This window comes from Chiloscyllium punctatum, chromosome 4 (genome assembly GCF_047496795.1).
Source record: "Chiloscyllium punctatum isolate Juve2018m chromosome 4, sChiPun1.3, whole genome shotgun sequence".
Classification (NCBI taxonomy): Eukaryota; Metazoa; Chordata; class Chondrichthyes; order Orectolobiformes; family Hemiscylliidae; genus Chiloscyllium; species Chiloscyllium punctatum.
In genome coordinates this window covers 34,678,334-34,695,358 of record NC_092742.1, presented here as the reverse complement: position 1 = coordinate 34,695,358, position 17,025 = coordinate 34,678,334, and the positions used below count along the sequence as shown (strand labels likewise).

At 40.0% G+C, this 17,025-nt stretch overlaps 1 protein-coding gene across 5 annotated transcripts in view; it reads left to right on the top strand.

The window, feature by feature from the left end:
* The first annotated feature begins 205 nt into the window (after positions 1-205).
* LOC140476177 (hypoxia-inducible factor 1-alpha-like) overlaps positions 206-17,025 on the top strand; it is a 62,628-nt gene continuing 45,808 nt past the window's right edge. For 4 of the 5 annotated variants that reach the window (XM_072568356.1, XM_072568355.1, XM_072568358.1 and 1 more), the window contains exon 1: positions 206-472. In XM_072568356.1, coding sequence (XP_072424457.1) covers positions 444-472 — 29 coding nt within the window. In that variant the 5' untranslated portion in view covers positions 206-443. Of the gene's footprint in view, positions 473-905; positions 924-17,025 lie in introns of those variants that run through there. The other variant, XM_072568359.1, reaches the window with a different exon arrangement.

Genomic DNA, 17,025 nt, shown 5'->3' with positions numbered 1-17,025 from the left:
CCAATTCATTAACTCTTTGCATCGCTGGCAAATCGTCCAGCCAGCGTGGCATTGCCGCAGAGCTGATGCCTTGGGCACGTGGAGCCTCCAGCCCGGGGGGCGGGGCCGGGACAGTGACCGAGACGTGTGGGGAGGGGGGGGGCGGAAACTTGCGCGCACATGACGCAATTACGTCAGGCGCGCGTGAGGCTGACGCAAGGAGAGCTTGGGGGGGTGGGTTCGAGGGGAGACGACAAGCGGCCGACAGAAAGTTGGTGTTCGCGGAGGTGTAAGTGCAAGTTAGCGGGCGCCATTCTTGTGTTTTGGTGGGATCGCAGAGGTATGACTCGGATGTGACGATCCAAGCGGCTGCCTGAACCCGAGCCTCCCAACAAGAGACAGCGAGAGCCCGGTGGCTGCGAGGTTTATAGGGATCGAGCCCCCGGCGAGGACAATAAGCCGAGATGCAGGCGCCCGGTACCGAGAAGAAGTGGTGAGTGAGTGCGGCCGCTTTCGGTAAGGGAAGGGGGCGGGCCCTGCTCGAACCCTGTTGTCGTGGAGGAGGACGGTGTCTGTTTTCGATCGCCCAGAGACGAGGGAGGGGGGTAGTGTTGGGGTTTTTTTTTGTGGAGAATGGCTGCAGCTCCCGGGACTCTGGCTCCGGGATCCACGTCGCCATTTTGTGGAGCTGGAACTCGGCCTGGACACTCAGTCCCGGGGAAAGGCTGCTGCCTGCTGGCGGGAGGCTGGCCTCCCTCTCTCCGGGTGACCTTGGGCCGCTTTGTTCAAGGGACCCCCGGCATCAAGGTGATGTGTCGGGGTTTGTCTGTTGTCGGGACAGGGCTCCATCAGGACGAGTGGGTGATGAGTATCTTTACCTGGAACTGGTCTGGAGCTTCAGGGGGCATTTACGAGAGTCTCTGCTTATTTGTTTGGATTTAAATGTAATTACTATGTGTTTTTTTAAAATTTTACATTGTTAATTCGAATACCCTTCCTGGGGGGACCGTATGCTTCGAAATGTCCGCCACGTTTGATTTAAGCGTCTAAAACTATTTCGTGGTTTTAGTGAAAAGTCGTACTGTGTTGTGGAGTTGTATTTAATTACTTGGTTTAATTGTGACAAGTTCTTTGATCCACACCAGCGATTTATTTTTCTGGACACTTGTAAGCTCTGACGAAAATTTTATTGGGGCAGAACAGGTAATGTATTTCCTTGTTCATTTTCTTGCGGTAACGTTGATCCCATTGATGATCCAAATTTCTTTTGGAGATGGTTATTTTTGAGTCATTGTGTTGGACGTCTAGTATTTGGCTTTCTACTTTCAAAGTAGATGAAGGGAAATTGTCATTGGGTTATATCAGTTTTGGTATTGATCGCTTTACAGGAATTAGGGTTTATATTTTCCACTGAGAATTCTGTAGAGCGGCTAAATTACTGCAGCAAGGTGTATTGCCAGTATGTTCTTTTGTCTTTGCATTCAAAAAGTGTTATTAATAGTGGATAAAGCTTCAAACATGGTTTGAAATTACAAACTAAATATGAACAATAATTATATTGTATTTTTTGGTCCACAAGGTCTAAATTGATGACTTCAGATCAAAAGCTTAGATGTGTTTGATTCAAATCCTTGCACTTCCAAATTGTTGTTTTTGAAAAGCATATAGGTGCTCAGTATCTTTAATTATTAAAAAAAAAATTTAAATTTGCATGTGCTGTTATTACATTTATAGTACCATAACTGTTGATTTTCTTTGGTCATCCTCACTTTCACCAAGTATACTGCATTATAAATTTGTCGTACCATTACCAGTCAACTACTTTCTCCAAAAGGGGTAGTCTGACCATCTTCCTATATTAGTTTGCAGTTGCTGACATTCTGACCAAAAATTTAACTCAACTAACCAAGTAGATATTATGGCCACAAGATACTAACCAAGTAAATATTATGGCAGGTCAAAGGCTGAGAATATTGTGGGGAGTAACTCATCTTCTGACTACCTGAAGCCTTTTCACTATTTATGAGGCAGGAGTTGGAAATGATCCCTTCTTTGAATGTTATTATAGCTGTACTTGATTGGCACCCCATCATTGAACATTCACTGCCTTCACCTGCAGGCATTCCATATCAGCATTGTGTATCTCGGCTATTATGTAAGCATGGAGAAAATGAGGACTGCAGATGCTGGAGATCAGATTCGAAGAGTGTGGTGCTAGAAAAGCACAGCCGGTCAGGCAGCATCCAAGGAACAGGAGAGTCAACGTTTCAGGCATAAGCCCTTCATCCTGATGAAGGGCTTGTGTCCGAAACGTTGATTCACCTGCTCCTGTGATGTTGCCTGACCAGCTGTGCTTTTCCAGCACCCCAATCTTTGACTGTTATGCAAGCATCCCAAATTAGAACTTTGTGCTTGAATGGACGAGAACAATCGTTCAACGTCACGGAGTAAAAAAAATCCCAAACTTTCTACCTAATGCATTGTCCAAATGTCTTCCCTACACAAACTATGGTGTTTTAAGAAGTTGGCTTACCACTTCAGTGTGGCAGGTATGGATGATGACAATGTGTATTTGTATAGTGTCATTAACATAATAAAATGCCCAATGTAACAGGCATGTTAGAATGAAAAAAAAAAGTTTTGGTTACCTGAGAAATGCTCAAGAAAAACTGATAAAACAAAATAGAGGAGTATCTTTAGGAGCTATTCAGTTAATGGATGTTCAACGCCATATTACTATATATTGGAAACTGATCTGACTGTATTAGATTAGATTAGATTACTGACAGTGTGGAAACAGGCCCTTCGGCCCAACAAGTCCACACCGACCCGCCGAAGCGCAACCCACCCATACCCCTACATCTACCCTTTACCTAACACTACGGGCAATTTAGCATGGCCAATTCACCTGACCTGCACATCTTTGGACTGTGGGAGGAAACCGGAGCACCCGGAGGAAACCCACGCAGACACGGGGAGAATGTGCAAACTCCACACAGAGAGTCGCCTGAGGTGGGAATCGAACCCGGGTCTCTGGCGCTGTGAGGCAGCAGTGCTAACTGCTGTGCCACCGTACCGTATTTGAGACTCTAGGTGCTTGATCTGCCAAAGGTTGCAAAGACCAAGGTAATTATGCTTCACTGAGCTAGCAACGGACTAGTCTCGAAATTATTATGAGAGAGCAAAGTTCTTGTTCAGTCAATGAAAAGATAGGCCATTGGGTGAAGTTTTTGGTAAAATTTATCCCAGATCATGCAACTTACTTCAGAAGTTTGAAGGAATTCTATGAACATATTGCAGCTAACTGTCCTTCAAATAAAATCTGGCACCAGAATACACTGCACAAATGTACCATTTGAAAGTTGGCCTTTTCTGTTATCCACTTTCTCATTGACTTCAATTAAAATGGTCAGGTTTTCTACTTCATGTATGCTTCAGAGAAGATGGTAGTTTATGAAGGTTGATTGAGGTTATATTTGAATTTTTTGCATTTTCATTCCAATTTCTCCACGTGCCTAAAGTTACCTATTTAGTTAAAATGAATGTAATATTTCTATAACATTGATTTAAGGGTAATTCCCCAGGGTATTTACAAAAAAATACTTCTCCATCTGAAATAACTTTTATTGAAACACACTCCACTGCTCTTGTGATGTACATCCTTCAAGTGAATCTGCATGGTTAATGTTTCTGGAAGGCATCCATGTATGTTCCTAAGACTTATCACAAAGTATACCAACAATCTGGGCAGTCATTGGGAATGAAGACTACTGGATGTTTTGTTTGCAGTGGTAGGTCCAAACAAATTGACTATAGCTAGGTTTTGGTGACTATGTTCAAATTTCATTTGTGTGGTTATATCTCATCTAGTAACCATGTTTATGTTTTGACGAAAAGTCATCTAATATTGACCAGAGGTCAGAACCTTTGCCAGTTGTTGCTTTGGCTGAGTTCAGTTCAGTCAGCACAGGATTTTTGTCCTGTTTTGTTTCCTTCTATAGTAATGCTGAATATTGTCCTGCTTGCGGTGCTATCACTTGTTATGCCTTTTGTCTATGACAGCCAACAAAGATTGCTTAATTTTAGAGAGCAGTAGAGTATTGTCTCAGGATAAACAGTTCATGACTAAGATGAGCAATTTTTAATTGAAAGAGCTGTAAATCTTTGGAGTTTTCTAACCAAGATGGTTGTGAACACTCCATTACTGACATTTTTTTAATCTCCAAGGTAATCGCCTATATGAGATGGGGTAGGAAAGTGAATTTAAAGCCCAAAATTGACCATGATGGTATTGAATGACAGATTTGGCTTGACCTCTGATATCATCTACTTCTATCTTATGTTATTATGGCAGTGTACATTTAAATAGTTATGGATTAGAAAAGCCACCCTGAAACCGTGAGCACACTATCTCCTTTGTTGCCTGTTCCTCTGTCTGCCCTTGGTCAAGTAAATATTTCTGATCATCCATTTCTTGGATTTGCTTTCTTTATGCTATCTACTGGAAGGTGTTTGACACATGCCAGTATTTGAGCCTCCAGTTTTTTTCCCCCTCCTTTGTTGAAGATTTGAACTCCTGACTGGAGTACAGAGCCGAGTGGCTGTTTGTCTTTTAAAAATACCATGTCAACCCTATCTAATTAGTAGGTATGGATAATATAGACCAAAATATGGTAAAGCATGCTATGTTTGAACTACAGCGTGGGAGATAAATGGTATATTGCCCTCTGCGAATGTAGCTACAGTAGACCTATCACCCTCTAGTTTAGACTTACTGACTCAGTGAAAGTTAGAGATTCCTCAACATAGAAGAGAGGGGAATCAGTGTCTCAGTTTGCTTTTTTTTTGGTAAAGAGGTACATGATAATTGGTGATTGTTGACTAAGCAATAATGGGAGACTGCACCAGCCAGAATGCTGTCGCTAGCAGCTTAGAGCAGGATGCTATACAAGATGGTGGTTAGAAGGAGATTGGGTAGCTATAATTGTAGGGAATTTAACAACAATGGACTCACATAAATCTTCTAAGCAGATTGAAAACCCTATCTGGTCTCAGGGTGAGGATACTTTGAACTAGTTTGCAAAGATATTGGAGGGTGAATCCAGTTTTTGGATGCATTGTTGATCCTAACATAGGTGAGAGTAAGCAAGCAATCCTATTTGATTACCAGCAACTAACAATTGAATTTAAGGGCCCTATCTCAATGTCTTAATATTATGATGTCTTTGAAATCAACTGTACCAGATAGATTATAACAAAATGCAATAGTCTCTGGAGACTGTACATGTTTAAAGTGAAAGTTAAATATTTGAATGATCAACTAAAAGAACTACACCAGATTTCATGTGTTTAAAAGATTTTACTATTTACATAATTTTTCAGTGTTTGCTTTAATTCTTAACTCTATAGTTTACTAAGATTTACTACAAGGGGATCTGGATTTATATTCTGCTTCCTTTTTTTTGACTCAAAACCAAGTATGCCACAGCTCCTCATTATTCACTGCATTGTTCCTCAATGCTCCAGTTATCTCCTGGGTATAAGTTACTTGGAAATCCTTCCATTAGTGTTCGGCATAGCAACCCGCAACTCCAAGTTGCGCATCACACCTTTTTGTTTAGTGACATTCAAAGCAAACATACTTTTTTCTGATAGCTCTTCACTCGCTTTGCAGCTGCTGTAGACCTTCTCTCTTCATATCTCCAAGTTAAGCAGCTTGCTTTCTGTAAGAGAGCATTCAGATAAAGCCTAGCAAAAAAATACTACCCACCCATCATAATCTTATCTCTTTAGCTAGGTGGCATATTTTGAGATATTCCAAACAAAGTCAAAATGACTGTCGTAGTCCTACCTGTGAACACCTTTTACAACCATACCAGCAATACACATCTTCCCTTCAAAGCTGTCATTGTCATGGTCTGTTTTAATTGTACTTCTTTCAGGTTGATTCACCAGCTTGTTAATCAGATATTTCCACTTATTGACATTTTAATTCAATCTCTAAAATTAAAACTTAACTCAATACATGAAATATATAATCAGGTACTTGTGACAGCTTTAAGAAGGTAACTCAGTCTCACCTTCTCAAGGACAATTAGGGATGAGCCATGAGTACTGGCCTTGTCAGTGATACCCTTGTCCCATTGGAAGTTAAAATACTTCCTCTAAGGACTTACTGCAAGTGAAATAGTTAGTAGACAATGGGAAATAGATGTTTTAAAGTCTAGGATGAGTCATTGCCTTTAGCTAATGTCTTGAGATTGCATCAGATCAGAAAAGATGGTTAGTGGTCGGGGAATTGAGGGGTATGAAGGAGGCTGCAATGGAGAGCTGACTCCTTTTAAACCTGTAGTGAAAGAATGCTTAATTAACTGAGATCCGAGAAAACATAAGTTATTGAGGTAATGACTTGCTTACAAATGAATGTGGAAATAAATTTAATTTAAGGCTGTTTAAGTTCAAGAGCTGCTATAAGCAATTCATGTTGGCCGTCAACATGTATATGACCTACTGAAGAATGGAAAAAGGACACTTTGCTTTCTTGTATCCCAAAGAGTATTGGGTTTTCTGGGTACTTTCAAAGTAAACTCTATCTGTATGTTATCAATCTTTTTTAAAAAATGTTTTCCACCTCACGTGTATAGAACAAACCGGATTAATATAATCTCTTCGCAAGTCGTTCTAGAAGCAAGGTTTCTTGCACAATCAAGTCAAATTTGTTAGTGCTGACCAATTTCTGTTTTATTCGTGGGAAATAGAGATTTTTTTGGTATAATTTGGAATTGTCATCTGCAAATTGCTGTTTGTTAATTCCATGAATTGTGACCTTAAATATCATCATGTGACTCCAAGCTAAAGTAGCTGAAAACGTGTTGCTGGAAAAGCGTAGCAGGTCAGGCAGCATCCAAGGAGCAGGAGAATCGACGTTTCGAGCATGAGCCCTTCTTCAGGAATTCCTGATCTGCGCTTTTCCAGCAACACATTTTCAGCTCTGATTTCCAGCATCTGCAGTCCTCACTTTCTCCTCCAAGCTAAAGTAGTCTGTTTTTATCATCACCCGACTTAGGAGGCGCACTTTAAATGAGCTTTTATTCTCAAAACATTAAGCATTCTAATGGCTTGTTCTCCACAGGCACCATTATAACTGTGTAGTACCTCTTATTTGTGTTACCAGATGCTATTCTGATCCACTTAGAACCCCGTCTGATTGCTTTGCCCTGTTTGACAACATATGCTTTGAAGGCTAGGCTTAAAAATCGCATCAGAGTAAAGAGAAGTATTTGGAAATTGTTCATTTTGAAGGTGGAGCTATTGCTACTGCCTATCTCCCAACTTGGGGAGCACTGGATCTTCTCAAGTTTGGCTATCCAATTCTGAACTTTCTGAATGACAAGACTGTATATCTGCACTAGACTTCACCATTTAAGAAGTAACTGTGATGAGTTTATGATCCTCATTCTGCTGCTTCCATTCCCTTGTGAGCATGTGACTGCCTTAGTTGTTCCGCTAGGGTTTTTCTGATGTAGCTGAAAACGTGTTGCTGGAAAAGCGCAGCAGGTCAGGCAGCATCCAAGGAACAGGAGAATTGACGTTTCAGGTCAGCTCTGATCTCCAGCATCTGCAGTCCTCACTTTCTCCTCCTTTTTCTGATGTAGTCTTGTTCCTGTAAAGCGTTTGACAGTCATGCTTGAATGATTTTTTTTTCCTGAATTTTGGTGACCTCCATTGCAGGGTAACAAAATAGTGACAGCAGTTGTGTTGGTGCATGTTGAATCTTGTTTCTCACAGGAAACAAGCATCCTTCAATATTCTACTCTTAAGATAACTTCTAGATTTGACTTAACTGCTGCAGCAATTGCCAGGTTTGGACATCAGTGTCTATTGATGTCCTGTGCCTACTCTGACTTTAACTCTGGAGTCCTTCTATTGTCTTTTCTCTTCCATGTTTTCTGTAAATTCTATGTAATCAGACCCTATTATGTGAATTCCACTGTGCATGCATTTGGCTTCTGCTTTTGGATCTGAGCCCATTGACTACCAACTTTTCCCCCCAAGGTAAGGACACTACCAATGCAACACAAGACCCTAACACCCACATTGATTGAATATGTACAAACTATATACCTTTCAACAAATTCCTTTTTATTTAGGACAGGGATTCATTTTTACTGTTTTAAGTCATGGCTTCATGATATAGTTGTGTTGCCTTAGCGGCATTCTGTGCCTTTGTACGGTTAAATATAGACTATACAATTAATTTTAAGGTAATTTGTTTTGACAGCATGATTTGCCTGTAACATGCCAGAAGAATTAGGGAACAGTAGTTTCGGGAGCATTCATCTCCATTCATAGTAGCACAATTCCAGCAAGGATTGGTTTGCGCGCTTCTTTTTGCGAATGCACCAATGTCCGTGTTGTCCTGCACACATTCTGCCCATGCGCTGATGGCAGCTGCTGAGAGCACGTTTCTGAGAGGTATTGTACAGAGAGCAGCTTTCTTACGTTTTTTTTTAAATGTACTGTGTTAAATTTACTTTTGCTTCATTAATAAATATGATTTCAACCTTCATTCAGGCTGTGTTATATTTTGTGTTAGACTTTTCGTGATTTTTGAGCAATCGTAATTGATGCTTTCTGCTGGTCTACCCCAACCCCACTTTTCTCAAAGGCCCCATTATTTCTATTAAGCAAGATGTTGCTGGAATGCAATTACAGGCTTATAGGAGAACTACCTGTATTTTATTGTTTTCCATTGTATAGTTTAGAAGCATGTATCAATCTGAAACTTTAAATGCCAGTTAACAGTATTAGTAGTTGTTAAAATTTGTTTAATATTGAATTTCTGTTGTTGTGTTCTTATGTCATTCCACAGAGTGCCACTTCTGGAAAAAGCTTTCTGAAATTATAATGCGCAGAAATTTCAGTCTTAAGGTTTACCCAACAGTAAATCTGCCATTGGTACTTAGAAGAGAAAATTAATAAGAGTGCGTAGGTGTTTGAAGATTGCTGAGAGCTTTATATAGTTGCACTATGGACAAGTGAGAAGTATTCACTTTTTTTTAAATAGCCAATTTTAGTTTCCTCTTACACCTCTGGCCACAGTCCAGTTTTATTAAATAGTGTTCACGGGCTCTTGGACATGGCAACCTAACTTCACTGAGTAACCACCTGTGTAGCCTCTGCCTTCTACTTGCTTTGTAGGACTGTTATCAGGAGTGGGAATATTGCTGAGTGCTCCTGACAATGGGCATAAAAACATGAAGCAAGTTTTAGTAACTGCACATAATCTGTGCTAAAGATGTTGATTTCAGTCACAACATGACTTTGGTGAAGTAGTTTTGAAAATCACAGTTCTGGTGTATACCTTGAATTTTTTTTCCCCCCATGGTGGTGCTTGCTGCTATTTCAACATAACTGAGCTATAATGAGTGACACATTAAGAAGCATTTATCATTTACTAGCTTTTGATAAAGTAAAATGTCACAGAAGCTTATGGAAGCTAGGACCTAACGTGAACCCATTCCAAACTTGGGTGCATAAAGAAAAGTAGATTTAAATTAAGGTTTTTAGACTTCTTAAAGTTGGACTGACTTTTTAAAATGCTTAAACCTTATTTAACAATCAAATTATAAACATTAGTAATATTTTTCAAGAGGTAGAAGGACATACCAAAGCAACACTTCAGAGATATATCAACAGACACACGAATAGGCTGGGAATAAAAGGATAGGGACCATGGGCAGGCAGTTGGAGTTAATTTAGAATGGCAACATGGTGAGCTGAGGGCCAGTTTATTTGGTGTACTGTTTTGTGTTCTGTACTTTGCCTTCTATTGATCAAGCTGATGTTGGGAGGCCGAATGTTATCTCCTTTATAAGTGCAGAGTTATTTTAGATTTGCAAATTCCTTGGACATCTTACCCAGTGGCCACAGAGCACCGCTATTGTGGCTCTAAATTCTCTCTTGCTTTGTATTTTCTATTGTCCTTTTATGCTACTTGTTCTATCGTTTGTAATGTTGCTTGCACCAGATTCAGTTGCGGAAACTGCTGAAGATAAACATTTGTGACATTTTTTGTTGGGTTTTCTAATGGCCTATCTTTAGTTTGTAGCCTGATTTAAGAGCATTATACTTGGTATAGAGGTCCTTAAGTTTTTGAGAAATTATTATTTGAATGAGATGTTTGAGAGTTATAATTGAAGTAAGTCTGTGTCTTTGCAAAAGAAACATCAGTGGTGGGAAGCTTTTGTCAACTGTTGTTGCTTGCTTTGCACTGAATGGAGTATGCAGAAAATATTGAAGCAGAATGGTATTTAGATCTATGTTTGTATAGGGGTTGGTGATCAATTAATATTTAATCCGTAAGTACTTCCAGATTTTTTAACATAAGTGCAAATATTACGAAGCTTTAATAACTTGCAAGTGAAGCATTCATATGTTTTTGTGGTTTGGGTTCCACATACCAGTGACAATAAGGAACAGCTATAAATGCAGAATGGCTGTCGAAGCTTGGAAGAAGCCAGCAGCAGAGCTACTTGTTGGCACCATGTTTCATGGATATGGCTTTCCATTTTTCTGGAAACTTATGCTTTTTTTTATTAACCCATACAGTACGGGTGTCACTGGCTGGCCAGCATTTATTGTCTGTTCCTAGTTGTCCTTAAGTCGTGATGAGTGCCTTCTTGAACCACAATGTCCTTGGGGAATATCAGTGCTGCTACCTTTTACTGTTGGCCCTGAACTTGTTGTTGTAATATGAAGGTAACTGTAATTTTTTTAAACTTAAATGTTTCCAGGTAGTAGCCATTGGCACAAACCAGCGAACGTTGTTGATTGATACTTTAGTAAACTTTGGATTATTCTGTATTTTAATCTGCTGATTTAGTTTTCCTATTGTTTCAATTTGCTCATTTCATGTTTGAAGAAGAGCTAGTTCACAAAATAATTGAGATCAAATTTGACAGGTATAGTAAGTGATTTGAGTTGTAAGATTGATATTTGTGCTATTCATTTCTGGTAATTGAAAGAAAGTAGAAAGTTTGTTTTGCAATTGGTACTTGGAAATTGTTCTTGAGATTGTGATGTCCATTTGAAAATGGACACATTCAAACATCCTTTTTTTTGTGTTTTTTAAAAGATAAAATAATTGAATTTGAGAAAAGCATTCTTGTTGACACTCCCTTTATAACTGGAGTAAAGCTCTTGTTTAAACAGATTGAAGGTTATTTTGTTAGTAGTTATTTACTGAAGGTTCCTTGAAATGGAAGTTTTGACAAGACATTACACGAGTATTTTATTATTTTACAGATAAGACAATAAGCAGAATGTTCCAATAAATCAGTGTGGTATATCAACCATAGGTATCATTATCATCATTACCATAGTTGTTTGAATTCATTATTAACATGATGACATCAGTAGTTTAGTAGATGGGTTTTTTTTGGGAGGGAGAGAAATCCTTGATCTTATTTAATTCCCATTCCTTTCAACACAACAGAATTTGGTTTGCAAATATCCTTCTCTCTAAATCCTCCCTTGCAGAAAGCTTCCATCTGAGAGTAGTTCTCAAAGACTTGGCATTCTACACATGAAGGTGGCTGTACAGTCAGTTTTATACAGTTTCAATTTGTACAAGTGACTTCCAGACTGAGTCATCCTAACCACAATGAGGGTTGAGTAATCCAGGATTTTAAACCAGACGCATCTATTGTCTTTTAGCTAAGGCAATCCATAAATGTGTTGACTCCCTCTGTGATGTCTGAGGTAGGAACCATTGTTTTACATCTTTTAGAAGGATCCATTGTATTGCTGAAGACCACATATATTCTAAGTCTTTTTGAGATCTGAGTCAGCAATAGTATCCTTCACTATGCTTTAAAACAGTCCGTTGTAAGAGAGATGGTCTATGTGCCCTCCATGCTGAAGAGATTTTCTTATGCTTGCTTTTCAATGTACACATTTTTAAAACACTTAATTTTAAAATTGTGTTTCTTAAGAGAGAACTGCAATATCAGATAACACATGTTGGCAAAAAGTTAATGGTTGTGATTTACATAAGATGAAGTGTTTACCTTATCATCTGAGCTGAAGTACCAGAGTGTTATAGGGTATGTGGGATATTGTATAAAATTCTCAAGTACTTTGGTTGCCTTGGTTCATCTGTTCTAACCCATTCATGTGTGTATGTATCAAGTTACTTTAATTTCACAGAAGCCCCCAATTTGTGCACACATCATTGTTTACAATGTCTGAGTTATAATGCTGAGCATTAGCTCAGTCCAAAGCTCTGTGTACAACATTTTCTAAAAATTATGGTGATTTGCTTTTTGTTTGAGTTTGTCTTTGAAATGAAGCTTCTCTTAAAATGCGAAAACTGCAGATGCTGTTGATTGGAAACAGAAACAGAAATTGCTGGAAAAGCTCAGGTGGTCTGGCCACATCTCTGAGGAGAAATCAGTTAATCCTCTAAAGGATCACTCAACTCAAAACATTAAGTCTGATTTCTCCCCAAAGATGCTGCCAGACCCACTGAGTTTTTTTCCAGCAATTTCTTCTTCGTTTCTTTTAAAACTCATTCAGTCTGGTGACAGCCCAGATTTCAGCAGGTCAGGGTGACCTTCTCCCACCTGTCACTGTCTGGCGTTCACATGCTGAATGTCATTGGTTTTTTGGTCTCTAATATAATTATGATCATTGAAGAATCTATTCAGGTAGTCTGAGCAAATTTGTTTCAAAATCCAACAATGTAGATTTATTTAGTGTCTTGCGTTGTAGAAAAAGAGTCATGTGAGTCATTGAGGCCGAAAGTAAAATGATTTTCTCTGAAAGGGCAAGGTATTGGGAAGGTGACCAATACATTAGTCAAAGAGGTGAGTTCAAGGACAAAATGAGCGGTGCATCAGTATTCAGGGAGGAAATTTCAGAGTTTAGGCTTGCTGGTCTGATATTATCAAGGGATTAGATTGGGAGGACAATCTATGTCTTAATCCTGTGACAGTATTGCCCGTGTTAGTCATTGGTATAGTATTTTGTGATACATTTAAGGGCACTTCTGAAGCACACAAGATCTGTAAAACCTGTCAAACATTCACAGCGATTTGTTACATCTGTTTAAGATCAAAAACTATCATATTGATGCAGAACCCCTTCCCGATTCAAAGCTCAAGTGAATGTAGCAGAAACTTTGCATAGAAGGCTCCACAAGCGCCATTATGATGGAAGGTTGAAGTATGTATCAAGCTACCTTGAAGTTGAGACTGCAGCATTTTGCCATTGTGATTCCTTGTGTGTAACAATCTGGCATTCAGTTAAATGTCAGCTTGAGTTATGCACTCAAGTTCTTGAATCCACAGCTTCTCATGCTACAGCAATTGTGATCTGCACAAACCTAAGCTAATAAATCCTAAAGCAGCTTTCCTTTTAGTACATTTTCTTTTGGTAGCTACAAACTAAGTCTCAGTAAGATCAATATGCTGTGTATCATTAAGCAGCATTTCATGATCAGCATTGATTCACAATTTCATGCCATTTTGACTTGTCATTTGGAAGGGCTGCAGACTGTGTTGACACCAGCTTACGTGTCATCCTGTTTTGCCTATCCCTGTATCAGTTGAAGCAACCTCTGAGACACAATATGGTTTTACCTCCTTCGTCTTTATTCCAGACTCTGGAGGGAGAGAGAATGATTGCCCGTATGCGCAGAGACATGAGTTCTCAGTCTTCTCTGGAACAGCAGTTTCTTAAGGAATTATATAGTTGCTTACAAGGAGGAGCATCCAGATAAGGCAACATGCATATATCGATTGGGTGACCGATACAAACAGCGAGTGTCAATAGTCAAGATTAAGTCATCTGCTGTTACACAGTGAATAACTGGCTTCACATAATGAAGACTTTTCACCTTGTTAACTGGCTTTACATACTAAATGCTTCCTCATCTTGTTAAATGGCTATACATAATGAATGCTTTTTCACCTTGTTAACCCATTACCCTTGCCTCCAGCATCCAATTGTTAAGAATAAGTGAAATATTGGCGTCTCTGAGATGGTGCCAGACAATCATGGCTGTATTGGTCATTAAACATATTGAGCATTGGGCCTGGTAGTATGCTTATAAATTCCTTATAATTCGCTGGGAAGTTCATCAGGCATCTTTCCACTCTGAAGCTGCTACACAGCTTCCTGCACCTCTTGCTCTGATAAGGGGGCATTGAGAAAGGACTCTTTTGGGGGGTCACGCCCAGGAGGTCCAGATCTTTTTTAAAAAAGATTTCATTTTGGCCCACCCTTCCCCTCCCCTCAACCGTCAGATTGGTTTACTTAGGGTAAAATCTCTGGAATGCCACATCAATTGTTTTGGAGTCACATGTTAAGTTCCCAGACCCTTCCCTAATCGCTGTAATGGCTTGTGGGCCATTCCTTTTCCAGGCGAGATATACTAATTATTTGCCTGGCCTGTCACCATGCTCATGTAACCTTTGCAAAGGTAAGCCCCTTCTTTGCCATCTGCGTGAACATGGAATTCAATGCAGACCACAGCACCATAATCCTCTGTAGTTTGACCAGCGAGGGCCTGTCAAAGTAAGCCTTCAACCATGCCTCGAGGAGACTTTGCTGCTTGTCCTTTTGCCGCTTCCCACGAGCAAAGTAGGAAATAACTAACCCCCTGCATAGACTTTGGCAGTTTCCCAAAGGATGGATGAGCGACTAACCGAGCCTGAGTTGATGGCTAGGAACCCTGGAAATTCCCTAGAGAAATACTCTGCCAGCCTATTATCCTTGAGGATAAAGGGATCCATTTGCCAGTGCCTTGGACCCACTGTAACGTCCTTAATCTTAACCAACAGGTGCACTGGAGTGTGAAAGGGGGAAAGTGAGGACTGCAGATACTGGAGATCAGAGCTGAAAATGTGTTGCTGGAAAAGCGCAGCAGGTCAGGCAGCATCCAAAGAGCAGGAGAATCGATGTTTCGGGCATGAGCCCTTCTTCAGGAAGGGCCTGAAGAAGGGCTGATGCCCGAAACGTCGATTCTCCTGCTCCTTGGATGCTGCCTGACCTGCGCTTTTCCAGCAACACATTTTCAACACTGGAGTGTGATCAGAGATGGTAATATTACCAATTGTACAAGGTACCACCAGGTCCAGGGTTGCCACAGGGGTCAGAAAAAAATCAATCCTGGTGTGACATCTGTGCGGATTAGGAAAAAAACATAAAATCCCTGCTTGTAGGGTGGAGACTCCTCCAGACGTCCACCAACTCTAACTCCGCACACAGATCCACTAGTTGTTTAGTTTGTACAGAGAGTATTAAAGGGCCTTTAGGCAACCTGTCTACTGTGTGATCCATGAAACAGTTGAAACCTCCCCCTATAATGATATGCCGGGGCTCAAAACTGATCAGTTTAGAAAACGCATCTACCAAAAATTTGAGGGGATGAGCTGGAGGGCAATAAACATTTAAAACACCATATTCTTCCTGTATATGTCTTTTACACAATTTAGTAACTTAAATGATAGATTCCTCCTAACCAATATAGCTGCTCCCTTACTTCTGGTATTAAATGATGAAAAGTAAACCCAATCAAAACCATTTTGCTGTAGTTTCAAATGCTCCCTATCATCGAAATGTGTCTCCTGTAACAAAGCAATATCCACCTTCTTTCTAAAATTCAAAAGTACCACCTTCTTAATTGCTGAGTGACTTCCCTTGATATTCCAGGTACACCATTTAATCAAGTCATTAGGTATAACTTTCTGTAGTAACATTTAAATTCCAGAGAGGTGGAACTCTAACCACAAATCGCTGAGCCTTTGTATCACGTGATCCATCGAACATTTAAAAACTACATAAACTAAAACCATTACATTTAACAAACCTACAAAACCATCAAAGAATTAAAAACAACAAAAACCAAGAAAAAACATATAAAGCACCAATGGTGCTGAATAGGGGAATTCACCCCTGCCCAGAAAGGGCAACTACCCATCCCAAACTGCCCAGAAGTAGGCATCTAGCTATCCCAACCATTTTCCCTCCTCGCTAGAACCACACTGCAAACGCAGGCAGAAAGGAAATACACCTTAGAAGAGCAATATGAATAAAGAAAAAAAGTCTATTTTAAAGAGAAAAACTGATAAATGTTCCACCCACCCTTTGGTATAACTTAACTTAGAAATTGAAAGTACACATCTCAACCGCTATCGAACATAATTTAAGCCAAATTATTACCAATAGGTAAAAAAAGAAAAAGAGAACTCCAACCGGACTTCCTCTGCTTTTTTTTAAAAACCAACAAAGGCATTCCCACACAACACTACTGTTTGTAAATACTATTGTTCAGATTAGGTTAATTTGTCCACAAAATCTCTTGCCTTCTCTGACATGTCAAAGAGATGTACGAATACATCTAACATGACTTGATACGCAGTTGGATACCTCAGAGTATTGAATCCCAAGCTCCCTCAGTCTTCTCTTGTCACCATCATAAGATTTTCTTTTCTGAATCATCACCACTGAGAAATCCTGGAAGAACATGATCTTAGAGTCCTCATAAATTAGGGCCTTTGGATCCTTTCCCTGGATTCTGGAAGCTTCCACAATTCTGTCCGTATCTTTATAGTGATGAAACCGCACCAGGAGAGGACGAGGACGTTGACCCAAACCTGATCTCAGTACCATGAGCCGGTGTGCCCTCTTAATCTTCAAGCCTCTCATGCCAGCCTCCAAGTTAAAGAATTTCGACCGCCAGTCCTCAATAAGTTCCGCACACTGCTCACCTTCCTTGCCCTCAGGCAGACTGATGATCCGAATATTTTTTCTTCTGCACCAGTTCTCAAGATCATCCACTTGGTTGCGCAAAACTATGGACCCACGTCTCCAGGGCTTGGATCCTATCCTTGGAGGAACTGGCATTAGCTTCGACTACTGATTCTGTGCTCAACCTCATCCATCCTCTTTTCCAGATCTCCCAGCTGCTGTTCATGCTTCTGCAGCATGATCGAGATCGTGGCCAGCTTCTCCTCTATTTGCTCACCCAGCATCTCATGA